Source organism: Quercus robur, chromosome 8 (genome assembly GCF_932294415.1).
Source record: "Quercus robur chromosome 8, dhQueRobu3.1, whole genome shotgun sequence".
Lineage (NCBI taxonomy): Eukaryota > Viridiplantae > Streptophyta > Magnoliopsida > Fagales > Fagaceae > Quercus > Quercus robur.
In genome coordinates this window covers 53,493,215-53,517,513 of record NC_065541.1, presented here as the reverse complement: position 1 = coordinate 53,517,513, position 24,299 = coordinate 53,493,215, and the positions used below count along the sequence as shown (strand labels likewise).

Genomic DNA, 24,299 nt, shown 5'->3' with positions numbered 1-24,299 from the left:
GTTCCTACCCCAACTATCAATATATTAAAAAACAAAAAACTCTCACCAATTATTTTTGTTTCCCAAAAATAAAAAAAATTCTCATAAATATTGAAACCAAATGTGGGCTTTGATTAATAGTCTTTCCAACCTCCTTAAATGGGCAGAAACATATGGAGCCCAAAAACATAGCCCAAAACTCACAATTTTTTGACCCGTTAAATAACGCAACGGTACAAAAACCAAAATCTCTCTTCCTCTTCCTCTTCTTCTCCGAAGTCTGAACCAATGAAACCTCAATAGTGAATAGCTTCAGCCACTACTTCTTTCTCAGTCTTTGTCCGTACCATCACTAACCCTCTAGTCCCCTATACTCTCTTAAACCCACTTCGAAAAAAAGCAATGGGGGTTGGAGGTTTATGGGACTTGCTTAAACCCTATGCCCGACTCGAAGGCCCAGATTTCCTGGTTAACAAACGGGTCGCCGTGGACCTCTCCTTCTGGATCGTCCAGCACGAAACCGCTATCAAAGCCCGTGTCAGGAACCCACACCTGAGGCTCATTTTCTTCCGTACCATCAATCTTTTCTCCAAGGTACATTTTTTGTTTCCCTGTTTGGTTTCCAAGAAAAATACGATTTTGGGCTCTGTGGTGTATGTTTTGGTTTACTATAGCTTTTTACAGAGACCCTTTTGGCCCTTTTTCTATTCTCTTGAAAAAAGTTCTTTAATTTTATCTTGTGGCCGATATTGTCTTGTTTTATTTATTCATTTATTTTTCTCTTTGGATGCTTAGAAAAGAGACTGATAACAATGTGAAAGTAGAATTTGGTTTTTTTTTTTTTTTTTGGGTCTGTTATTTGTGTTTTGAGGTAGCAAATTATGGAGGGGGGGGGTGGTTCTTAGGTTTATGATAATTAAAGTGATAGATATTAACATTGTAATTGCTAGTTGTTTCTTAAATAATCTCAGAAACCAAAAGGAGCATTATGCTATTTGAAATAATATATATATATATATATATATATTAAAACCCTCAACTCCACTAAGCATTAGTCCTACTTATAGGGTCCGCTCCATGAAACCTCTCTCAATATAATGATTGCAAGTAATGTTCTATGTTGCTAATGTTCTTTGGGCCAAATGGGAGCTTCACCCAATAAAAGTATGGGGTTACAGGTGAGGTTTGGGGGGGAAGGGGGTGGTCATGACTTCACGTCTCTTTGTATGTGTGAGTAAATTACCAATCGAAGAAAAAACAACTTTGATCTACTACATCAGCGGTCAAACTATCGTGACCCTCCTTTCTTTGTCAGACGGCAATGTTAGCTGAATGATTATGTTAGGCTTATTAAAATGGAGGGTCATTCTTTATGACTCTAACAATGAAATCTCCAACTTTTAAAACAATCACTTTGTTTTATTTTCTAGTTTTTATTACAAAGAATCATTATAATTTTTTTATTTTTTATTTTTATATTTTGATAATAACTGCATTGAGATTTTTGCAGTTTGGAGCATTTCCAGTCTTTGTCACTGATGGAACTCCATCACCACTGAAATCGCGGGCAAGGATTGCAAGATTCTTTCATGCTTCTGGCATTGATTTGTCAGATTTGCCTGTGGCTGAAGAGGGTGTTTCAATTGAGAGGAATACAGCATTTTCAAAGTGTGTTCAAGAGTGTGTGGTGGGTTGTCTCTTTATCATGCTTTCCATCCAGCTTTCAGATGTGTAGGAATTATGGTCTTTCTGTTTTGTGCTTCAATCAGCAGTGTTGCATGCTTTCAGTGATAATTCTCCTCTTGCTTGCTGAGGAAATTGAGAAACGCAATGAAGTTAAAAAATTTAATAATCTTAGTTATGTTTATGTCTATATTTTAATGTCCAGAGGAGGGCTTATGTGAACTAGGGAAGAGTCCCCCATATGATCTTAGGAAAAAAAATAAATAAATAAAAAAACCTTTACGTTATGAACTAAAGTCTAGTAAAATACCTTATGATCATGCAGTTTGTTTGTGATGAAGAAACTGAATGATGTTAAAAGATTCAAATAAGAGCTTTCATCCTTGTTTGCTTCATTTGTGTCTTGTAAATCAAAGTGTGAGATCACTTTAGCTCTTCTTATCATCAGTTTATTTTATATCTCATGTTAGAACTCTTTCTACTACCTGCCAGATGGTTGTTGCTTATACAGTTTCTTTTGATTTGTTGATGATACTTTTGAACCCTATTTTACTTATTAACTAATTGTGTCTTGATAGGAACTGCTTGAGCTATTTGGTATGCCTGTAGTAAAAGCAAAAGGAGAGGCTGAAGCACTGTGTGCACAGTTGGACAGTGAGGGTTACGTAGATGCATGTGTCACAGCTGACAGTGATGCATTCCTCTTTGGGGCTAAATGTGTGATAAAATTTGTTCGGCCCAATTCCAAAGTAAGTACAAGTACCCGTTTGGATACTGATTATAATGTTTGCGTCTGCATTTTATTTATTTATTTATTTTTTTCAGAAGCGCATTTTGTAGCTATGGTGGCTTTTCCAGTAGGTCCTGTGCACTGTTAACGAGACTCACAAACCTCTTTTTCAACAAAAATTTTATTAAAAATAGGTCCCACGGCACTATTTACACATTTAAAAATTATTTTGCTATAGTGTTTTCAGTTTTCAGTAAAATAAGCGGTATCCAAACACATCTCAAGTGCGTTAGTAGGTTATTTGTGCCCCATTTGTGCATTAGGTTCCATTTTGAATTGCTATCCAATCACTTTTTTCATAAGGCAATTACATCTATGTGGTATTTGTAGTTCAAAGATTTCTTTGTGCTCGTATCAATTGATTTACAGCAATTACATTTTTTAATGTGGAAATTGACATGCCCTTATCAGTTGATGTACCTTTATATTTTGACTTTTTGAGTTTGGCTATATAGTTTTTGTTGTTTACAAATTTGTCCTGCCATAGCATCCTTTTTTGGCAAGTTTGAGAATCTCATTGTATGCAGGAACCATTTGAATGCTACCATATGTCAGATATTGAAGCCGGTCTTGGGTTAAAGAGGAAACACTTGATAGCCATCTCTCTTTTGGTTGGAAATGACCATGATTTAAATGGGGTGCAAGGCATTGGGCTTGATACTGCTCTACGTTTTGTACAAGCTTTTTCTGAAGATGAGATATTGAATAGGTGTGCTCCTTAACTGGTTTAATGTGTTCTTAAAATTCTAAACAAATACTTGGTGATGATGTTATGTTGAGATTGATACTTTCTTGCAGGTTACATGAAATAGGCACTGGAGATAGTCCAATATTTCAAGGTGCTATAAAATCTTTAGATGATTGTGTACCTGTCTCGAGTGAGAGCTCACTGAAGATAAAATGTTCTCATTGTTCCCTCTGTGGACATCCTGGCAGCAAGAGAGCTCATCTTAAGTCTTCTTGTGAATACTGCAGTACTAGTAATGGTGAGGGTTGCATGAAAAAACCGGAGGGGTTTAAATGTGATTGCTCCTCCTGTGATATGGTATGGCCTTAGTCGTTGCCATTACTTTATTATTCTTTTCATAATTGTTGCAGTGACAATTTGGGATACCTTCTTATATACTTATAGTCAAAGAGTTGCGATCACTTTTCTCCTGTCTCTGTGCGATGTGTGTTTTATTCAATTCTTATTAAAAGCATTAAATGGTGTCTAAATGGCAGGATCGGAGAGAAAAGGAACAGAAGAAGCAAGAAAATTGGAGAATAAAAGTTTGCAACAAGATAGCTATGGAGTCAAATTTCCCCAATGATGAGATTATTAAAATGTATTTGTGCAGCAACCATGGTGATTTTAGTGGTACGTTTGTTTGTTTGGATTCATGAGTCTTTGCTAGAAAGAACTAATTGGTACTTAAGTAAATTAGTGCAGTGATATTGACATGAACTTCCTTTTTGGCATGCATTGAATATAATTTAGGATGCTTAAATAGTCAATTAAATTAAATGTTTCCCATATGCAAAAAGTAGTTACTTATTTTTAGTAAATCTCTCTCTCTTTCTCTCTCTCTCTCTCACACACACACACACACACACACAAACAAAAGGAAACACTCTTGGACATTTCTCCTTAGACTGTATGTTCCTGCATCTAAAATATAGGTTGCAACTAGATTTGAGGATTTAAAGGGATATGAAGAACAATTGATAGCATAACTTGCTGAGTATGAATTTTAACTACACATTACGGATTTGGATTTTGAGGATGTTGCTTTAACAAAAATACTTGTGCTGTTGTGGATTTAATTACACCTAATTGTTTCAAATCCACATATTGAATTCTGTTCATGAATTTCATCAATGTAAAATTTTTGGCTTTTTCTTATTTACTCAAGTTGTTTAGATTCAAGAACTGAAATTCAAACACTTCTCTTTAAATATTTCCATCCAAATCTACCAATGGCTGCTCTCAGTTAAAAATTTGCTTGAATCTTTTGTTTCTTCTTTGTGGGAGTGAAAAGGGTTAGGGGGGATGCTCATTTAGTAGGGGAAGGCTGCCCTTTACTCATGATCCTTTTCAATGTTCTCTGTTGTTCAGCCCAGTATTCAGGCCCTGGGAAAAGCTAAATGAAAAACTAATCAACCAATGGCTGCTCTCAGTTAAAAATTTGCTTGAATCTTTTGTTTCTTCTTTGTGGGTGTGAAAAGGGGTAGGGGGGATGCTCATTTAGTAGGGGAAGGCTGCCCTTTACTCATGATCCTTTTCAATGTTCTCCGTTGTTCAGGCCAGTATTCAGGCCCTGGGAAAAGCTAAATGAAAAACTACAAGATCAATATTTTGAAAGTTTGTTGTATTAAGATGTTTTGCTTCTTATTATAATTTTGTATACATTTTTTGGATTATAGAATGCCATGCTCTGTAACTGTGATTCTTGAATTTTTGTACAGAAGAAGTTGGTCCTTGCATATCATGGGGAAGCCCGAATACTGAAATGCTTGTTGATTTCTTAGCTTTTCATCAGCACTGGGAGCCATCCTACATTCGGCGGATGATGCTTCCTATGTTGTCCACCGTGTTCTTACGAGAAATGGCAATAAATCCTGTAAAAACTTTGTTACATGGGCAGTATGAGTTTGACTCTATACAGCGTCTGAAGATAAGACATGGGCATCAATTCTATGTGGTCAAGTGGAAAAAAGCTGTGCCTGCCCTGGGCAGTATTATGAATTCAATCCTTTCTGAGGAGTCTGATATGCAACAAGATGTTGTGGATGTTGATGAATCTCTTGATTTAGGGGATGAGTCTGAGGGCCCCAGGATTCATGTTGAGGAGGGTAGCTGCTACCTTTTGACAGATGAAAATATGGACATTGTTCGGGCTGCTTTTCCAGAAGAAGTTGACAGATTTTTGCATGAAAAGGTGTGTTCTCTCTCTTTTTTTTTTTTTTTTTTAAATATATATTTTTTATATCTTGGCCATTTCTTATTCCTTTTTATCCCCTCTTATCTGGATTTTGTCATGGTTATAATTTAATTTAGTTATTGTTAAATGAGGATGTTAATGTCAAGAATTCTGGTTAGTTGTTGGATTTGGCATTTGTTGAATATCTGCTATATTGGATTATTCAAGCTAGGAGTTGTAAGTTGTAACAAGAGATAGTGAATATTGACAGCCTAGAAAAATAGAGATGACTTTCTGTTATATTTATTTGGTTAATTGTGAAAGGAGGTGCTAAGGTGGAGGTCTGGACAAGGCTAGAATAATATATTAGTATAATTAGAGCAGTATAGGTTAAGAGAAATTCTTTTGAAAAATAATTTAAAAAAGATGCATCACTATTAATTTATCAAATTTAAGGAAGAAAATGAGAGTGGATTTACTGGCAATTGTGCTTACAGTCCAAAATTCAGGACTATCAAGAGCTGAAATGCCTAGAAAGTACTGTTGTTCAGTTTCTTATACAAGGTTGTAGAGATTAATGGATGGCAAGACAAGAAACTAAATAAAAGGAAGGCATTGATGAATGTGCAAGAAGTTGGTGATAATACCTTGTAGGTTTAATTACCATTTTGGTCCCTAATGTTTGCCCTATGTGTCAAAATGGTTTATAATGGTTCAAATGTGTCAAAATATTGAAAATAGTCCCTAATGTTAAGTGATGGATAGAACAAGCTAACGTGGCTGTTCACTTCCGGTGCACTTGGGTGTTCCTTTTTATCAATATATCTTATTACTTATCAAAAAAAAAACAAGCTAACGTGGCTAACAAAACTTTTAAAATATATATATATTTTTTTTAATGTCACCTGGCCTTATTTTTTTTTTAAAACTCTCAACTATACACTCTCTCTTGCACCCCTGCTGCCATCAGAAGACCCAACCCCTTCAGCCATCAACACTGTGCCACCACAATGCAAATCTATGGGTCACCGCAGCCACTCTTGCTTCTTCCTCCCTGACTACAAAAGAATAAAAATAAAACTGACCTAAACAGAGAAAGCACAATCGGAAAACTTACCTGGTAAGCTGAACTAAAGGTGCTTGTTCACTTTTCCCTATGATCTTCCTTGAGAAAAATGACAAGGCATATCAACCATTACTTTCTTCTTAAACAAAAATTTTAAAAAATAAATAGAAAGATAGACCGAGAGACCTTTTATTGTGGTGGTGGGGTTAGGGTTTTGAGGTAAGGTTCAGCAACCACAGCCCACAACATATCAATTTATTTTGAGAGAGAGAGAGATACGGGTAGTCACTTTGCGATGGGAGTCAATCTTGAGAGACAATTGAGGCAGCGGTATTTGCAGTGGCCTATAGATTTGTGTTGTGATACCATGGTGTTGGTGGCTGAAGGATACCATTGAGACTTTTACTTATTTTATTTTTAAATTAAGGCCATGTGGCAGTCCAAATGAAAGCCTAGATGGCATAAAAAAAATTAATGTTTTAATATTGTTATTGGTCATGTTAGCATTTTCTATCTATCACATAAAAGTTTAGGAACTATTTTGACACAATATCAAAAGTTTAGGGACCAAATTGACACATTTGAAACGGGTAGGAACCATTTTGACACAGGACAAATGTTAGGGACCAAAATGGTAATTAAACCTACCTTTTATAATATATACAATGAGTGTTGTTAGCTAGAAAAGAGATCTTTTAGGGAAGTTGCTTGATGTGCTATGAAGGTATTCCCTTTGTATTCGTTGGGGTTTTCTGCAAATGGTTTGGCAAACTTCAGAATTTACAAAAAAGGCCATACTTTGTGCCCAAAGCTCCCTCTTTTGTGGGGTCTGGGAGAGGTGATTGGTAGGTAGCCTTACCCCCATTTTTTTAGAGAGGCGGATTCCTGGAACTATAGGATTTACAACCCAAAAAAAAAAAAGTTTGAACTAAAAAGTTATTTATTAATTTTGGAGCTGCCACATGATTATTTCTGTGTGCTTGAAATTTTGCAGGAATTAAAAGAATCCAAACGAAAAAAGAGTTCAAGCTTAAGATCTGAAGGGACAAATGAAAAGTCAGAATTAAAAAGTTCACGAGGTGTCCAACTAAGTATTACTGAATTCTACCGTTCAACCAAAGTTCAAATTCAGTTAAAACCAGGAGAAGATCTACCGAGGGTTTCTGATAGTCAGGGTGATGGGACCTCAAAAGAGAAGAGAAAAGTGTCAAATCCAAATCTTTCCAAGTCTGTTAGGCGTCGCCTTTTGTTCAAGTAGGATAATTTAAGATTTAGGGTCCCCTTGCTTTTAAGCTAGGCTGAGGGATATTTTTGTAAGTATCTAGGTTTACGTATTGTAGGATGGCTCTCAATGTTTTCTCCAAGCAAAACAATGTTGCTTCTTTTGAGTTTGTATAAAGTAAACATTTTTCTCTTTTTAAGTTGCTATCCTTCTCAAATGTAAATGGTTTGTTTTTCCAACTATAGATCTTATTGAAATCCAGGTGATATTGTGTTAGTGTTTGAACTAGGGGTAAGTGCTTGTCTTTGCATCAATTTTATGCAATGACACAACTATCATTGAAGCTGTTAGATTAAGTGATTAACCCTCCGACTGTTTGCTTGTAAAATATTTTCCACTTTTTTTTTTTTACATTTTTGAGTGTTTGTTTTATTGTAAAATTTGGTCAAACTTGAAAATCTTTTCCGTTGACAAGAAGACTCTATAGAAATTTGTAAAATGTTTTATTTCAAATTTTTTAGTAAAACATTTTCCAAAATTCACTCACCTACAAACCCCCCTCACTCTTCATCTCTCTTGCACAAATCCCCATCCTCTCTTCCCTTCTCTCTTGTAGAGACATTGATGTTAATGGTGGCGGTTGACAGTCTCTAGCGTTGGTCTCAGGCTGAAAATTGGAGGAATTTCATGGCACTGGGGTTTATTGGTGACTGGCCTAGGCCTTCCGTGATAATAGAGTTTGTTGGCAATGGGTGGTGGGATTCATCGTGAATTCTCTGGCATCAACCTTGTGGGTATTTGGCTTTCTCACAGGTGGATCTCACAGTGGTTGTCATCTTTGCGATTTTCAGATTGACGCTTGAGATTTTTCAGATCTCTTTTGGGTGTGATTTTCAGATCCGTTTTTGATGTGTAATTTTATTTTGATCTTGGGTGTTATTTTGATTTTTTCCGGAACATTTTTAGGAACACAACCAAACACCAAAATTGATTTTCAGAGCATTTTCAATAACTCAACCAAACACTGAAAAAGAAAATGTTTTCACCAGAAAAAACATTTTACAACAAAACAAACGTAGAGTAAATTCACCAATTCTCATCAACTTAAGCTTTTGGGACAATTGGTAATATATCATGGTATCAAAGCAAGAGGTCCTGGGATAAAACTCTGTCTACAGTCTCTACATCTTACTTTCTATTTTTAAAAATTCCCACGTGTATGACCCCATTTAAAAAAGCAGTCGGCAATTTATCAAAAACCATACCATGAACTACTTTAGTCCTCTGAAACAATTCAGTCGGTAATTAATCTTTCAAATGACTCGTTTGTTTCAGTAATGTTTTTGCTTGGTGTTTGGTGTGGTTGAGAATCTTTATCAGCGGGAAACATTTGACAAGTCAATGGAAAATAACCCAAAAGAGGTGAAAAATGTTTTCTGCTGAAAATGCCTCCATTCCTTTATGTCACCACCACCACTACTGCCATCACTGTTGTCACAGCACCTCCACTACTGCCACATCTCCTTCATTGCCATTGTTGCGCCTCCCAACTCTGCCCCAATCAGGCAATCACCACTATTGTGCCGACAAAAAATACTAATGATTCTCCATGTGAGCCACTTGAGTGAAAATGTTTTGGGGTCAATTTCAGTTCCTGAAAAATATTTCTGTGGAAATCAACAGTGTAAGTATGGCCATAGAGATTATTGTTGTTGTTGTTATTTTTTTTTGGGGTTTGGAGGGGGGGGGAGGGGGGGGGGGGGTGGGAATGATCCCAGGGTTGGACGTGTGGATTTTCAGCCTGAGCCATCAATCACTTGGTTGTCATCAATTCAATGGATTGGAGTGGAGATGGTCTAGATTTAGGGACTGATGTAACTGGAGAAAATGAAAACCTCAGTTTGATATCTACGCAGGGTGATCTTTGTTCAATGCCTTCACCTTGAGCTAAGGACCATTTCATAATCAAAATAAGGCTTCTGCTCAGAAACCGCCAAACTGAATCTAACCTAATTAGAATCAAGTCAAATGAAAGGTTGGACTCAGTCTTCATTCTGATTTTAAATCAAGCTTTGCTTTACAATCAAAATTTTGTCCTAAATAGGTTGGGTTGAGCTGCCATGGTAGATAATATTGATTCTGCATTCAGTATTGATGCCACCACACTTCCACACTGTGCAAGGGCAAGGTTACTGTGATGCCAAAGATTACCTCAGCTGCTTGATTATATGCATGAAATGTCGTTCATGAAGTAAATGAGCTTGACAAGACTTCAGCACCCTGGAATTTTCAGGTGACATTATAAATTCTATTTATAGTTTTAGGAAAACAATTTTTTAAAGTATCTGTCCTTTTCTTTTCTTGGATAAGTATATCTGGCAATATCTATACTTCTTTACTTTTTTATTTTTGGTGTTTGCTAAGCCTGTTAGTTTCTGTGCCTAGTAAATCATCTGTGGATGTTTTACCTAATATGACACTTTTTATTTTTATTTTTATTTTTATCAGTTTCAGCTTTTAATTAAGTTGTACAAATTTTTTTACCTAAATACAAAGAAGCATTCAAAGTGCTCTTATTACTACACCAATCAATTGATGTAGTGAAAATTGGAAAATCAAATTTCAAGATTTTATAAGAGCACTTTAAGGTTGATTATCACCAGGAAGTTAGCTCTGTATTATTTATTTATTATTAATATTTATTTATTTTTATTTTTATGATGTCATCTACAAAAGTTCTATTTGGTATGGATTTGTTATTTTTCATTGTTTTTGAATTTAGTAAAGGAGATGTATGTTAGTTGTTCAATTCAAATGTTGAAATAGAATTTTGATTACATAGGAGCAGAATTTCTTCACCTTTTGTTCTATAAAGGAAATATTAAAAAACAAAACATGGTAAATCACATAGCAATCAAACTTCTACCTAAACTTGGGCATTGAGATACATGCTAGATCATAAAATGTAGCCTCCTTCATTCATCCACCCCATCTCTATTATATAACTCTTTGTTGTTGTCTTATTGATTACTATGCAAAGGAATGCAGACAGCCATTAAATGAACAGCACCTTGTTCTGGAAATTGACACTGGAAAAACTAAAAATGATATTTAGTTTAACCGGTAAAGTCTCTTATCCGTTTCTTATAGTCGAATAAGAGATTTGAGGTTTTATTTCCGCTTACATCAAAAACCAATTGATGTCTTGGTTTGATGATAAAGGGTAATTATCAAGAGCGGATGCTATAAGTTGAAACTCTACCTCAAAAAAGAAAAAATTATTTAGGAATATTATAAGAAAGTGTTTCGAGAAATTTAAGGTGTTTTGGGCTCCAAATATGAGAACATTAATAAATCCTGTGATTATGGTAGATCCTAGCATATGTGTTTTAAATCAATGCATGCAACACTCATGTGATCATCAGCATATTTTAAAAAGTACAAATTTACTTGCAATGGCGCTTGATACGCTATGTGAGGAACCCCATGGATTAAAATATGGAAGTTAAATTGGATTTAATAATAAGGTTAGCTAAATTTACTGTTCTTTTTCAAGTCTTTGACTCTCAATTAGGTTTTGAAACAACTAAGAGCATCCTGAATTAACTCTAGTTGACCAAGTCAAGGTTGTAATATTAAATGAAACACATCTTTAAAACTAAGGTAACCTGATTATGGTTTTTTAATATATGTAAACAAAACAAACCTTTATAAATAAGGTAACCTTATTAAGGTTATATTATATGTCCAAAATTTAGTCACTCTATAAAGCAATTTTTTCTCTTTGTAGGTTGCTATCCTTAACTCTGTATGTGTCTGTGCTTAGTGTTTCTATATTTGTTCACTGCTAGTCCCAAGCCCAAGAAAAGGAGAGGGGTTGTGGTAGGTTGAAGGCTAGCGTAAAATTTTCTCTCTTTAGTATGAATGAATTCAATACAGATACTCATTGGGGCATTCCCTAATACGTGTAGCCAATTCTAACTAATCCATTAAGGATTCATAGCCAACCCCAAAAATTTGGGATTACAGCTTCTTGTTGTTGTATGTCCAAAATTTCTACAATTTTCTTATATGGAAGCTCATTAATGATCTTGACTCCCTCTTTATATATGGCAGTTTTTAATTTGATAAATGACATGCTAAATATTCTTTTGACCTTCCTGTACACTTCCAACATTTTAGAAGAGTTGAAAAGCTATGGTTGCTCAAATCAATTACCAACTCTTTTACTTTGTTGCTTGGCAAAATTACTTTACAGAAGAAATCTTGATTGATGATGAGTTTCTCGTTTACAATTGCGGTTGCTGGACAATATAATCACCACGTGATAGCACTAGCACTAGCACTAGCAAACGGTAAAAAGTATGTGAGTTTGACATAAATTTCCTTTAAATGTAGTATGCATCGCAGTATACACTATATAAGAATACAGTATAAGCATCTCTCTCTCTCTCTCTTGACATTGTTTGTGCTCAAAACAAATATCTTCTTCATCTCTGAGTTTTACCTTGTCTTATAGCATAACCAGCATGAACAGTGAGAAGAGCATCTCAATTGAATCTATCAGAAATTCCAGTTCATTGCCTAAAGGCGTCAGCATTTTGGTTGTGGATTGTGATCCTACATGTCTCACCATCATATCCGAAATGCTCTGTAGATTTGGTTACAAAGGTAATCAGTAGAGATTATAATAGAAAGAGACAAATATTTCTTTTTGTTGTTATTTTTATATGTTTGTGGGATTATCTTAAATTGTTTGTTTTTTTTGGGTTGGAGGGAGGAGGGACGAGTAGATATATTTCGTTTAGTAGTATCAGTTTTTAGACTAAACAAAGAAAAATGCATAGGTATGCAGGGCCAGCCCAACACTGTTTGAGATCTAAGACAACAAATTTTTAAGTGGGATCTTTTTATCTTTCAATATAAATAAAATAATATTTATATCACTTTCTATAACATCCATGCTCCTTGCTTTTTGAGATGCCAAATTACTAATTATGTTTTTATTGATTGAAATTTCTTCGGGATTTAATTAAATTTTCTATTCTTCTCTCTACCCCTCACTTATAAAAATAATTCTTTTATATCCAAATTTGGGAAATGTGGAAGTAACATAGAGTATAATTTTGAATCAAATAGAATAGAGGAAAAGAATACATGTGGCCGACTTTAACTAATTTGTTGAGGACCCCATAGCCAGCCCCTAAAAATTTGGATCTAAGGCTTTGTTTGTTTGTTTGTTTTTTTAATATTTATTTATTATAAAAAACAAATTGATATTTATAGTAGACATTTATAATTAAAAAATATCTAGAAATAAAGGAAACACTATCTACAATATAAAATTACAATATGACAAGAATTAAATAAATTTTAAAGCATAAAAAAATAGAATCTAATTTATGAAAGGTGCTATTGCAACTTCAGTTAACAATGGAATCACCCAGTAACTTTAAACTGTCCTAGCAAAAACAAATTAAACACATAACTTGATGAATTAATACTAACCAAACCAAGATTAATTTCATATAGAAAATCAAATATCAAGATTCAAGACTAAAATTTAACAAAAACAGACGAAAATTTATTATATCTTGGGTAAGGCAATGCATGGTGAAGGAAAACTGAATCTGATTTTCAATTACAATATTGGTGTTGTGTGTGTGTGTGTGTGTGTGTGTGTGTGAGAGAGAGAGAGAGAGAGAGAGAGAGATTGTTTGATGTGTGGTTATGTAGGAAATTAGGTGACTAATGTTAAATCTACCATGAATTGATTTTCAAAAATTGAAGTTTCAAGCCATTGGGGGAAATTGATCATTAATGATGATTCGGCATTCAGCACATTTGCATCATTTTTTTTTTTTCTTTTGCGAAACAATCAATGTTTCTCCCAATCCCCATGGAAAACCAATTATCCCCCAATTTAAAAATTTTGGGGCCTTTTTCTAATGAGGTGCCTCAGGCCTAGGCCTAAAGTTGGCCCTCCAAATATATGTATTTGTTGCTCCTTTTTTTGTAATGGTGATGAACATCGAGATGTTACATCACTGCCTAAAGAAAACATCATATCTTTTCATAATTCTGAGAGACAAATATGTATTATATCCTTCTAGGCTAATATGCTCAATTTGGCTCCCAAGGAATTTACAACCATTTCTACCACAAGTTCCTCATAACTTTAAGATGTTATTTATCTCATCTTTTCCTCTGTCTTCTTTGTAACCTCTCATTTTGTCAAAGCTTGTTTCCAGCTTATTTGGCTTATTTAGTTTATGTACAATTTTTTAAAATTCTATTTTTCAAGGTAAAACTGTACTTTTGCCAACTTATTTTTTAAGCCCAATAAACCAATGAAAATAAGATCTCCCAAATTAGCACAAAGCACTATCAAACTTATGTAGCATCTGGGACTAACATTTCACTAGAGTTATTTTCTAAATAATCCTAATCAATTTTACCTCCAGTTGTGACCGCTAAGCGAGCCTCTGATGCTTTGGCAATTGCACGGGAGGAAGATGATCTTCAACTTGTTCTGGCAGAAGCTCATTTGCCTGACATGGATAAATATGAGTTCCTGGAGAGAATGGGAGAAATGTCCAAATTGCCCGTTGTTAGTAAGTCTCACTTCAGATTAAGCTTTTTCTCTTGTTTTCTTTGACCATAAAATGTTATCAAAGGCGTGGTTCCATCTGTCTGACAGTATTGATCTTTTATTCCTAATGTAGTTATGTCAGCTGATGATAATGAAAATACCGTGTTAGGCAGCTTGTTTAAAGGTGCTGCATTATATCTTATAAAACCAATTACTTTGAACGACGTGAAAAACCTATGGCAGTTTGCATTCATGAAGAATAGTGAGAAAACACTAGTTGCTGACGGAGTAAGCAGTGTTCAAGGGGAATCATCTGAGGAGAGTGCATCAGATGAGGATACAGAGAGTCAATCATTTGAGAATAAAAGGAAGCAAAGCCTCCAAAAGGCCAAAAGAATAGCACTGGAAGAGACGGAAAAAGACGAGGAGGAAGAGAATTATGATTCATCAGTCCTAAAGAAGCCAAAGCTAACTTGGACTAATGAGCTACATGACAGATTCCTGCAAGCTATAAAAGTACTAGGCATTGACAGTAAGCATTTCTTAATTCTAGTTTGATGGTGGAAGTTTATCCTATTTAATACCGTTTCTACTCTTCATAATTACGGTGGCTGATTCCTGTCTTGATTTAGGAGCTCATCCAAAGAAGATACTTAAGTATATGAATACGCCAGGACTGAAAAAGGAGAATATTTCAAGCCATTTACAGGTATGTCTTATATAAGGAAGTGCAATCTTTTCAATAGTCTGTTCTTGATGTAATTGGTATCTTTATAAAAATCTAAAAGCACCCTTTTGATATGAGCTGGGGTTCCCATATGGCAAGAAGTAGTAATACTTGAAAATCAATTTGCAATGCCAAGCAAAAAAGGGAAAAAAATATATTAATTTTCCAAATGAAACTTAGCTGAAGCACAATTACTTTTTCACCATGACTTCTGAATTTTCCTGAATTCCAGCTTTTGTTTTAGAGAGGTATCAAGAAATATTTTGCTCCATACTCCAAATTTTTTTTTTCTGTAGATGTACCAATCTTGTAATGGCATAATGATGTCAATTGTGACTGAAAAGAACTTGTCATAAATGTTACTGTTGCAGAAATATCGTCTCTCCTTGAAACGGGAGCAAGATGCAATCCAAAAGACAATGACAAGAGATCCTACTGGATCAAGCCTTACATCATACTATCCTTCATCAACATTCAATTTACAAGGACTTCTTCAAGTTTCAAATCAGCAATCCTCAGCCACATCAAATCAACCAGAATTAGGAAATGATTTACAGAGAAATTTAAGTAGTCAAATGCACATGCCCTTTCATGGCTCTGCAGATTTTCCTAATTACATAGACTCAAGTTGTAGTGATCCATCCAATCCTATGTATGGGCAATTGACTCCTCCAGTGAATCAGCTAGATTCTACTTATCCTGATTCTAGTTATGTTGGAAGCTGGATCACTAGCAATGAGTTAGCAGGCTTTTTCCAGATAGGAAATTCTAGTGGTGAAGAGACCCTCAGCGGGAACATGGATCCTTTTGGTGTGGATCATATTGGTTTTCTGAGTGATACCACACAACAAGAACAGCTGCAGCAACCATATCAGCCACTTCCTCCACCACCACAACCACCACAGGAGCCAGAAGAACCTGACATTTTTGGGGTTGAAAGAGGAGAAATTGATGAATTATTTGATCTTTTGAAAGACCCTAATAATATGTTCAATGATGAGGACCTTGACGATCTTTGGCAATCGACAAGTTTTGTGTCCAGGTATATTGGTGCTACTTAATGTTGAAGTTTATGTACCTTTTTTCTTTTTCCTGGCATTTTGAAAATTCTTCACACTTATAAGCCATGTTTTTAAATGTTTAGGCATCAAGGGTGAGAAGAGGCCATGTACATGGACATTGACATCACTATTTATTTGGACCAGTGAGCTTCCAGATTTATGGCTTAAGCATTGGGTGAAAGTTTGGAATCCAAGCACAAAAGGTGTAAAACTTACATTTGTTTTTCAATTTTAGTCTGAAGGTTTGAGTCCACTCTTAGTGGTTTGGAGGAAGTACTTGAATTTGATGATGTTGTTTTTGTTTAGTTGTTATTTCTTAGTTGCATTATAATAAAACACTGTTTGATGGATAGTGGTTTGGAGGAAGTAGTTGAATTTGATGATGTTGTTTTTCTTTGGTTGCTATATCTTACTTGCATTGCAATAAAACACTGTTTGATGAATATCTTTGTCTATTCACTATTCAGTCTATCATGACAATTTGGGTTAGACTGTCTTCATTTTCTACTGTAATTCTAACACTTCGCCTCATGCATGGGCCTAAACTCCCCCTTAATTAGTGGGGCCAAATGGGATCTCCTATCTTTGTCCTAAAAGCTTAACTTGTTAGAAAATGGTGAATTTAATCATTTAGCCATAATTCTAACAAGCTAGATATATTCTTTAAAGCTTAAACAAAAGTTGTTTTCTAGTTGCAAGGTTTGTAGGTTCTAACGCTTGAAGTGTTATTCAAAGTTAGTCATTTGAGTCTAATTTAAAATTAATGAGGCTCACTTATTATAATTACACATATAGAAATTTGATCTTTATTACAAGATAACATCTAGGTATTATATTATGCATCATATTAATTATGTGAGGATGTTCTCCCATTTTGTTGATTAATGCTTTTGAATATGATTTGATAAAGTGAAAAATTGCCTTCTGCAGTTTGTCATCATGTTAATCTCAAAACATTAGATGACATGAAAATTACTTTAAAAACAATCTCAAACAAATAATTTCCAAAATTTTGACAAATCTGGAATATTTTCAAAACTTTCAAGGCAGTACTGTCATTTCCCCAAATAATAATGCAGACTAGGCATACATGAAATGAGCAATATAATCATTTTATGAAATGTTTTTATCCCATCACAACACATTTTTGGTAACAACTCTGTTGCCAAGGCCAATGGCTCTGCATGGTGACCATCTGTCACCCTTGCAACTGCCTCTACATCTCAGTTATATCTTTTCGTAACGATATAGTTTTGACGTGTTACTAAATATATTTTCAAAAGTTGAAAATTTGTACAGGGATACAAACAAGCATTCTTTTATTACGGTATCTGTTTGTGTCAGAGCCTAATCAATCATAATTGACGTTGTAGAAATTGGAAAATCAAATATGAAGATTTTATACAAGCACTTTGAGATTGATTAGGCGTGATTAATCATTTAGCCATAATTCTAAGCTAGATATATTCTTTATTGCTTAAACAAAAGTTGTTTTCTGAAGCTTGAAGTGGTACTCAAAGTTAGTCATTTGAGTCTAATTTAAAATTAATGAGGCTTACTTATTATTATTATGCATATAGAAATTTGATCTTTATTACAAGAAAACATCTAGGTATTAATTATGCATCATATTAATTATGTGAGGATGTTCTCCCATTTCGTTGATTAATGTTTTTGAATATGATATTGATAAAGTGAAAATTTGTCTTCTACAATTTGTCATCATGTTAATCTCAAAACATTATATGACATGAAAATTACTATAAAAATCATCTCAAACAAATAATTTCCAAAATTTTGACAAATCTGGAATCTATTCAAAACTTTCAAGGCAATACTGTCATTCTCAAAATAATGATGCAGACTAGGAAAACATGAAATGAGCAATAAAATTATTTTATAAAATGTTTTTATGCCATAACAACACATTTTTGGTAACAACTCTGTTGTCAAGGCCAATGGCTCTGCATGGTGACCATCTGTCACCCTTGCAACTACATCTACGCCTCAGTAATATCTTTTCGTAACGATATAGTTTTGATGTGTCACTAAATAAATTTTCAAAAGTTGAAAATTTGTACAGGAATACAAACAAGAATTCTTTTATTATGGTATCCGTTTGTGTCAGAGCCTAATCAATCATAATTGATGTAGTAGAAATTGGAAAATCAAATATGAAGATTTTATACAAGCACTTTGAGATTGATTAGGCATGAAGTTATCTGCCAGATCATAAAATGTAGCCTTTTTCATTCATCCACCCATTCTCAATTATATTCCTATCTGCTGTTGATAACTCAACTATGAAAGGAATGCAGGCAGTTTTAAATAAATCATGTAACAAATGAACAGCAGCTTGTTCCGGAAATTGACACCAGACAAACTAACTAGGATATTCAGGAATATTATAAGAATTTATTTTGAGAAACTTATGGTATGTTGGGCTCCAAATATGAGACCATAAGTAAATCCTGTGGTTATTGGAGATCCTAGTATATGTGTTTGATATTGATGCATGCAACAGTCAAGTGATCATCTGCAGAGTTTAAAAAATACTAATGGGAAAATCATGGAGTCATGTATCTTTGCAATGGCCCTTGATATGCTAGGTGTGGAGCCTCCCAGACTAAACTGTGAAACTTAAATTGGATTTAATAATAAGTTAGCTAAATTTACTTACTTTATCAAGTCTATGACAGTCAAATAGGTTTTGAGACCTCTAACAACTAAGAGCAACATGAATTACTCTAATTGAACAAGTCGAGATTATAATATTAAATGAAATAAATCTTTTAAAGAAGGTAGCCTTATTAAGGCTTTTATATAAATGTAGCACAATAAATCTGTGAAAGTAATTAACCGTATTAATATATTTTTAATATATGTGGCATGTACAAAATTCCTAAATTTTTTACAAGGAAGCTCAGTATTGAACTTGACTCCCTCTTTATACGTGGCAAATTTGATTTTGATAAATGACATGCTAAATATTCTCTGGACTTTACTGTGTGCTCCTGCTCCCAACTTTTCAAAAGAGTTGAAAAGCTTAGGGTGCTCAAATCAATTACCAACTCTTTTACTTTGTTGCTTTGCAAATTTACATTACAGAAGAAATATTGCTTGACTAATGAGTTTCTAGTTTATAATTGCAATTGCTGGCCAATATAAGCGCCCTGCAATAACACTAGCACTAGCCAATTGTAAAAATAAATAGTTTTGTCAGAGACTTCCTTTTGAGTTAGAATTGTATGAATCTCAATATACACTATATAAGCATGTGGTATAAGCATCTCTCTTTCTTTCTCTCTTGACTTTGTTAGTGCTCTAACCAAATATTTTCCCCATCTCGGAGCTTCATTTTGTCTTTTATAGCGTAACCAGCATGAACCGTGAGAAGAGCATCTCAGTTGAACCTGTCCACAATTCCAGTTCATTGCCTAGAGATGTCAGCGTTTTGGTTGTGGACGGTGATTCTACCTGTCTCACCTTCATATCAAAAATGCTCTATAGATTTGGTTACAAAGGTAAGCAATAGAGATTAGAATAGGAAGAAACAATTCTTTCTTTTTGTTGTTATTTTTATATGCTTTTGGGATTTTTCTTGTTTTTCTAAGATCCTAATTAAGATATAACAGTGGTTTTTTTTTTTTTTTTTTTGGGTCTCTCTCTCTTTCCAGTTGATTTATAATCAATATTCACTAATTAATGAAAAATTTATAGCAAATATGCAAGGCTGACTCGACACTGTTTGAAACCTAAGGTGACAATTTTCAGTGGGATCTTTTTTTTTTTTTTTAATTAAATAATATTTTAATAATATTTATTTCACTTTTTCTATTATAAATTTTTTTATTTAAAATTCATTCTTCTTGCAAATTGTTTATTTAAAAATTCTTCGTGCTATTTGATAAACAAAATTAATAATTTAGTTTTTGGACTAGGTATTTTTTTAAATGAAATTTTCTATCTGAGATTCAATTAGTTTTTCTATATTTTTCTTTCAATCCCACTTTTCATTTCAAAAGTTTCTCATATCTAAATTGATATTTTCTAGTAGTCATTTATTATTGAAAAATATTTTCAAATAAGAAGATCACTATCTACAATGTTAAATTATAATTTGACAAGAATAAAATAAATTTAAGACATAGATCAATAGAATCTAAGTGATCAAAGGCACTATCACAACTTTAGCTAACTATAGAGTATAGAATCACCTAATAACCTCAATCTGCCCAACCAAAAACGAATTAGACACACATCGATGAATTAGAACTAACTAAATCAAGATTAATTTTGTATAAAGAATCAAATTTTATGGTTCAGACGTAGAATTTAACAAAAATAGCAAATTTTATTATTTTTATTTAAAAAAAAGTAAGTTTTACTTTATCTTAGGTAGAGGCGATACATGGTGAAGGAAAGCTGAAATTTAATTTCCAATTTTGATAATGGTGTTGAGAGAGAGAGAGAGAGAGAGTGTTTGATGCATGGTTATGTGGGAGATTGAGGGGGTAATGTTAATAATTTACCTTGTGAGAAACTAGTTTAGAAAAATTGAAGTCTCAAGCTGTTAGGAAAATTGATCAACATTTTTTTTGTGTGTGTGAAACAACTAGGGTTTCAATTGGGTTGGATTTCTAATGGCTGAAAATTTTGTGAGCTTTCTTTGGGTGGGGGAGAAAGCATACAAGCCAATTATGTTTTTTTTCTCCCTCTTTGGAAGACCAATTATCTCAAAATTTGGAGTATTAGGGCTTTTTTCCTCTAATGGGGTGTCTTAAGCCTAGGCCCAAAGCCAACCCTGCAATTATGATGTTTTCATTGCTTCCCTTTTGCTATTGTGATGAACATTGACATGTTACAGCCCTATTTGAAGAAAACATCATATATTCTCATAATTTAGAGAGACAGATATGTATTATATCCTTCAGGACTAATATGCTCAATGTAGTTGTTGGAGATTGCAATCGTTTCAACCACAAGCTCCTCAGAACTTTTGAAACTTTCTTTATCTTGTCTTTTCCTATGTCTTCTTTGTTAGCATCCGGGACTAACATTTCACTAGAATTATTTTCTGAATGTTCCTAATCATTTCACCACCAGTTGTGACTGCTAAGCAAGGCTCTGATGCATTGGCAATTGCACGGGAGAAAGATGATCTTCAGCTTGTTGTGACAGAGGCTCATTTGCCTGACATGGATAAATATGAGTTCCTAGAGAGAATGCAAGAAATGTCTAAATTGCCAGTCATTAGTAAGTATCACTCCAGATTCGGTTTTTTCTTTTGTTTTCTTTTACCACAAAATGTTCTCAATGGGCGGTTTCTTCTCTCTGACACTTTCTGTCTTTTATTCCTAATGCAGTTATGTCAGCTGATGATAGTGAGAAAGCCATGTTAGGCAGCCTGTTTAAAGGTGCTGTGTTGCATCTCGTGAAACCAATCACTTTGAATGACATGAAAAACATTTGGCAGTTTGCACTCATGAAGAAAAGTGACAAAACCTTAGCTGCTGATAGAATAAGCAGTGGTCAACGGGCATTATCTGAGGAATCAGTGAATCAGCCATTTGAGAATAAAAAGGAGCAAAGCCACCAAAAGGCCAAAAGAAAAGCACCAGAAGAGATGAACAAAGATGAGGAGGAAGAGAATTATGATTCATCAGTCCTAAAGAAGCCAAATCTAGTTTGGAATAATGAGTTACACAACAGATTCCCACAAGCTTTTAATGTATTAGGCATTGACAGTAAGCATTTTCATAATTATAGTTTGCTGGTGAAAATTTATCCTATTTGGTACTGTCTCCACTCTTCATAATTATGGTACATGATTCCTGTCTTGATTTAGCAGCTCATCCAAAGAAGATAATTCAGCAAATGAATGCCCCGGGACTGAAAAGGGAAAATATTTCAAGGCATTTACAGGTTTGTATTTTGAAAGGAAGTGCAATCTTTTCAAATTTTGTTCTTGAATTGAGAGGTATCTCTATGAAAATATGTAAGCACCCTTTGGACATACGCTGGTATTTCAATTTGGCAAGAAATAGTAATAATTGAATCCCAATTTGCCATGCTGAGCAAAAAAAGGAAAAAATATCCTAAATTTCTAAATGAAACTTAGTTGCAGCATAGTTACTTTTTCACAGTGACTTCTGAATTTCCTGAATTCCATCTTTTGTTTTAGATAGGTATCAAGAAATGTTTTGCTCTATACTCCAATTTTTTCGGTAGATGTGTACAGATCTGGTAATGGCACAATGGTGTCAGTTGTGACTCAAAGGAACTTACCATAAATGTTACCATTGCAGAAAAATCATCTCCCCTTGAAATGTCAACAAGATGCAATTCAAAAGACCATGATTGGAAAATCTACTGGATCAAGCCTTGGACCATACTATCCTTCATCAGCAGTCAATTTACATGGACTTCATCAATTTTCAAATCAGCAATCTGTATCAACATCATATCAACCAGAGTTTGGAAATGATTTGCGGAGAAATTTAAGTAGTCACATGTACACGCCCTTTCTTGGTTCTGCACATTTTCCTAATTATGTAAACTCAAGCCTTGGATCACACTATCCTTCACCAGCATTCAATTTACATGGACTTCTTCAATTTCCAAATCAGCAAGCCGCATCGACATCATATCAACCAGAGTTTGGAAATGATTTGCAGAGGAATTTAAGTAGTCACATGTACATGCCCTTCCTTGGTTCTGCACATTTTCCTAATTATGTAGACTCAAGCCTTGGATCATACTATCCTTCATCAGCATTCAATTTTCATGGACTTCGATTTTCAAATCAGCAATCCGCATCAACATCATATCAACCAGTGCTTGGAAATGGTTTGCAGAGGAATTTAAGTGGTCACATCTACATGCCCTTTGTTGGTTCCACACATGTTCCTAATTACATAGACTCAAGTTGTAGTAATCCATCCAATCCTATGTATGGGCAATTGACTCCACCAGTCAGTCAGCTAGGTTATACTTTTCCTAATTCTAGTCATGTTGGAAGTTGGATCATTAGCAATGAGTTAGCAGGCTTTGTCCAGATCAGAAATTCTAGTGGTGAAGAGACCGTCAGCAGGAACATGGATCCTTTTGGTGTGCATAATATTGTCTTTCTGAGTGATAACACACAACAAGAACACCTGCAGCAGCAACAACAATTTCTGCAGCAGCAACAACCATTTCTGCAGCAGCAACAACAACAATTTCTGCAGCAGCAACAACCATTTCTGCGGCAGCAGCAACCATTTCTGCAGCAACCATATCAGCCACTACCTCCACCATCACAACCACCACAGTAGCCAAAATAACATGACTTTTTTTGGGTCTTAACGAGGAGAAATAGAAGAATTATTTGATCTTTCTAAAGACCCTAATCATGCATGATGAGGAACTTGATGATCTCTGGTAATAGATGAATTTTGTGTCCAGGTATATTAATGCTACTTAACACAGACCTTTATGTACCGTCTTTCTTTGTCCTGGAATTTTGAAAATTCTTCGCACTTATAAGCCAAGTGTTTCAACATTTGGGCGCCACAAGGGCGAGAAGAGGCCATGTTCTTGGACATTAATATTGCTTTTTACATGGACAGTGAGATTCCAGAAATATGACTTCAGCCATGGGTGAAAGTTTGGAATCCAAGCAAGAAAAGTGTAAAACTTATCATTTGTTTTCCAATTTGAGTCTGATGGTTTGAGTTTACAGTTAGTGGTTTGGAGGAAGTACTTGAATTTGATGATGTTGTTTTTGTTTTGTTGCTATTTCTTATTAGCATTACAATAAAGCACTGTTTGATGGATAGTGGTTAGGAGGAAGTACTTGAATTTGATGATGTTTTGTTTGGTTGCTATTTCTTTCGTGCATTACAATAAAATACTGTCAGACGGATATCTTTGTCTATTCACTATTCAGTCTGTTATGACAATTTGTTTTACACTGTCTTTCTTTTCTATGAGATCTGCATCAAGCCATACAGCTCTGTTAGTTCTAGTGATACTTCAATCCTTAAAACTCTAATTTCTGAGGTTATAATGCCATTATTTTATTTTAAACAACTAAAAGCTAGATATATGTTTTCAACCTTAAACAAAAGCCATTTTCTAGTTGCATAGTATTAAGTTTTAAGGCTTCTATTCAAATCTAGTCATTTGAGTTTGCATAAAAAATAATGAGACTCGCTTATTATAAGTACGCACATGGAAATTTGATCTTTGTTACCAGTAAACGTATAGGTATTATTTTATGCATCATCTTAATA

The 24,299-nt window shown here is 34.4% G+C and overlaps 3 protein-coding genes across 8 annotated transcripts; all 3 read left to right on the top strand.

Moving 5' to 3' along the window:
• Positions 1–221: 221 nt before the first annotated feature.
• Positions 222–9,895, top strand: LOC126697019 (flap endonuclease GEN-like 1). Of its 3 annotated transcripts, none has more exons than XM_050393821.1 (8): positions 222–573; positions 1,490–1,666; positions 2,241–2,411; positions 2,980–3,161; positions 3,251–3,497; positions 3,677–3,812; positions 4,901–5,373; positions 9,748–9,895. In XM_050393821.1, the coding sequence occupies exons 1-8, from the start codon at positions 382–384 to the stop codon at positions 9,772–9,774; spliced, it is 1,605 nt and encodes a 534-aa protein (XP_050249778.1). In that variant the 5' UTR covers positions 222–381; the 3' UTR covers positions 9,775–9,895. The 3 variants fall into 3 exon arrangements, with proteins under 3 accessions (XP_050249778.1, XP_050249777.1, XP_050249776.1); XM_050393820.1 differs by lacking the exon at positions 9,748–9,895 and adding an exon at positions 7,416–7,919 and having other exon boundaries at positions 223–573; positions 4,904–5,373; XM_050393819.1 differs by lacking the exon at positions 9,748–9,895 and adding an exon at positions 7,416–7,842 and having other exon boundaries at positions 224–573.
• LOC126697021 (two-component response regulator ORR24-like) lies at positions 9,809–19,414 on the top strand. 3 transcript variants are annotated; one of them, XR_007646133.1, is made up of 9 exons: positions 9,809–9,936; positions 11,902–12,005; positions 12,163–12,314; positions 14,108–14,257; positions 14,369–14,767; positions 14,868–14,944; positions 15,334–16,004; positions 16,107–16,226; positions 19,396–19,414. XR_007646133.1 is itself a non-coding variant. In XM_050393824.1 (8 exons), the coding sequence occupies exons 2-8, from the start codon at positions 11,917–11,919 to the stop codon at positions 16,117–16,119; spliced, it is 1,551 nt and encodes a 516-aa protein (XP_050249781.1). In that variant the 5' UTR covers positions 9,809–9,936; positions 11,902–11,916; the 3' UTR covers positions 16,120–16,373. The 3 variants fall into 3 exon arrangements, 2 of the variants coding, with proteins under 2 accessions (XP_050249781.1, XP_050249782.1); XM_050393824.1 differs by lacking the exon at positions 19,396–19,414 and having other exon boundaries at positions 16,107–16,373; XM_050393825.1 differs by lacking the exons at positions 11,902–12,005; positions 19,396–19,414 and having other exon boundaries at positions 9,838–9,936; positions 16,107–16,373.
• Positions 16,501–23,944, top strand: LOC126697020 (two-component response regulator ARR14-like). 2 transcript variants are annotated; one of them, XM_050393823.1, is made up of 5 exons: positions 16,501–19,547; positions 21,130–21,279; positions 21,390–21,770; positions 21,875–21,948; positions 22,332–23,944. In XM_050393823.1, exons 1-5 carry the CDS (start codon positions 19,406–19,408, stop codon positions 23,337–23,339), a joined length of 1,755 nt encoding a protein of 584 aa, XP_050249780.1. In that variant the 5' UTR covers positions 16,501–19,405; the 3' UTR covers positions 23,340–23,944. The 2 variants fall into 2 exon arrangements, with proteins under 2 accessions (XP_050249780.1, XP_050249779.1); XM_050393822.1 differs by having other exon boundaries at positions 21,872–21,948.
• The last annotated feature ends 355 nt before the right edge of the window (positions 23,945–24,299 follow it).

Coding starts and splice junctions, on each gene's coding strand:
- LOC126697019 (XM_050393819.1), top strand. CDS start 382: ATGGGGGTTGGAGGTTTATGGGACTTGCTTAAACCCTATGCCCGACTC. Junction 3,498..3,676: donor ATTGCTCCTCCTGTGATATG/GTATGGCCTTAG, acceptor TCTAAATGGCAG/GATCGGAGAGAAAAGGAACA. Junction 3,813..4,900: donor CAACCATGGTGATTTTAGTG/GTACGTTTGTTT, acceptor ATTTTTGTACAG/AAGAAGTTGGTCCTTGCATA.
- LOC126697021 (XM_050393824.1), top strand. CDS start 11,917: ATGATGAGTTTCTCGTTTACAATTGCGGTTGCTGGACAATATAATCAC. Junction 12,006..12,162: donor GCACTAGCAAACGGTAAAAA/GTATGTGAGTTT, acceptor CTTGTCTTATAG/CATAACCAGCATGAACAGTG. Junction 12,315..14,107: donor CTGTAGATTTGGTTACAAAG/GTAATCAGTAGA, acceptor TTTTACCTCCAG/TTGTGACCGCTAAGCGAGCC.
- LOC126697020 (XM_050393822.1), top strand. CDS start 19,406: ATGAACCGTGAGAAGAGCATCTCAGTTGAACCTGTCCACAATTCCAGT. Junction 19,548..21,129: donor CTATAGATTTGGTTACAAAG/GTAAGCAATAGA, acceptor TTTCACCACCAG/TTGTGACTGCTAAGCAAGGC. Junction 21,771..21,871: donor TAATGTATTAGGCATTGACA/GTAAGCATTTTC, acceptor GTCTTGATTTAG/CAGCTCATCCAAAGAAGATA.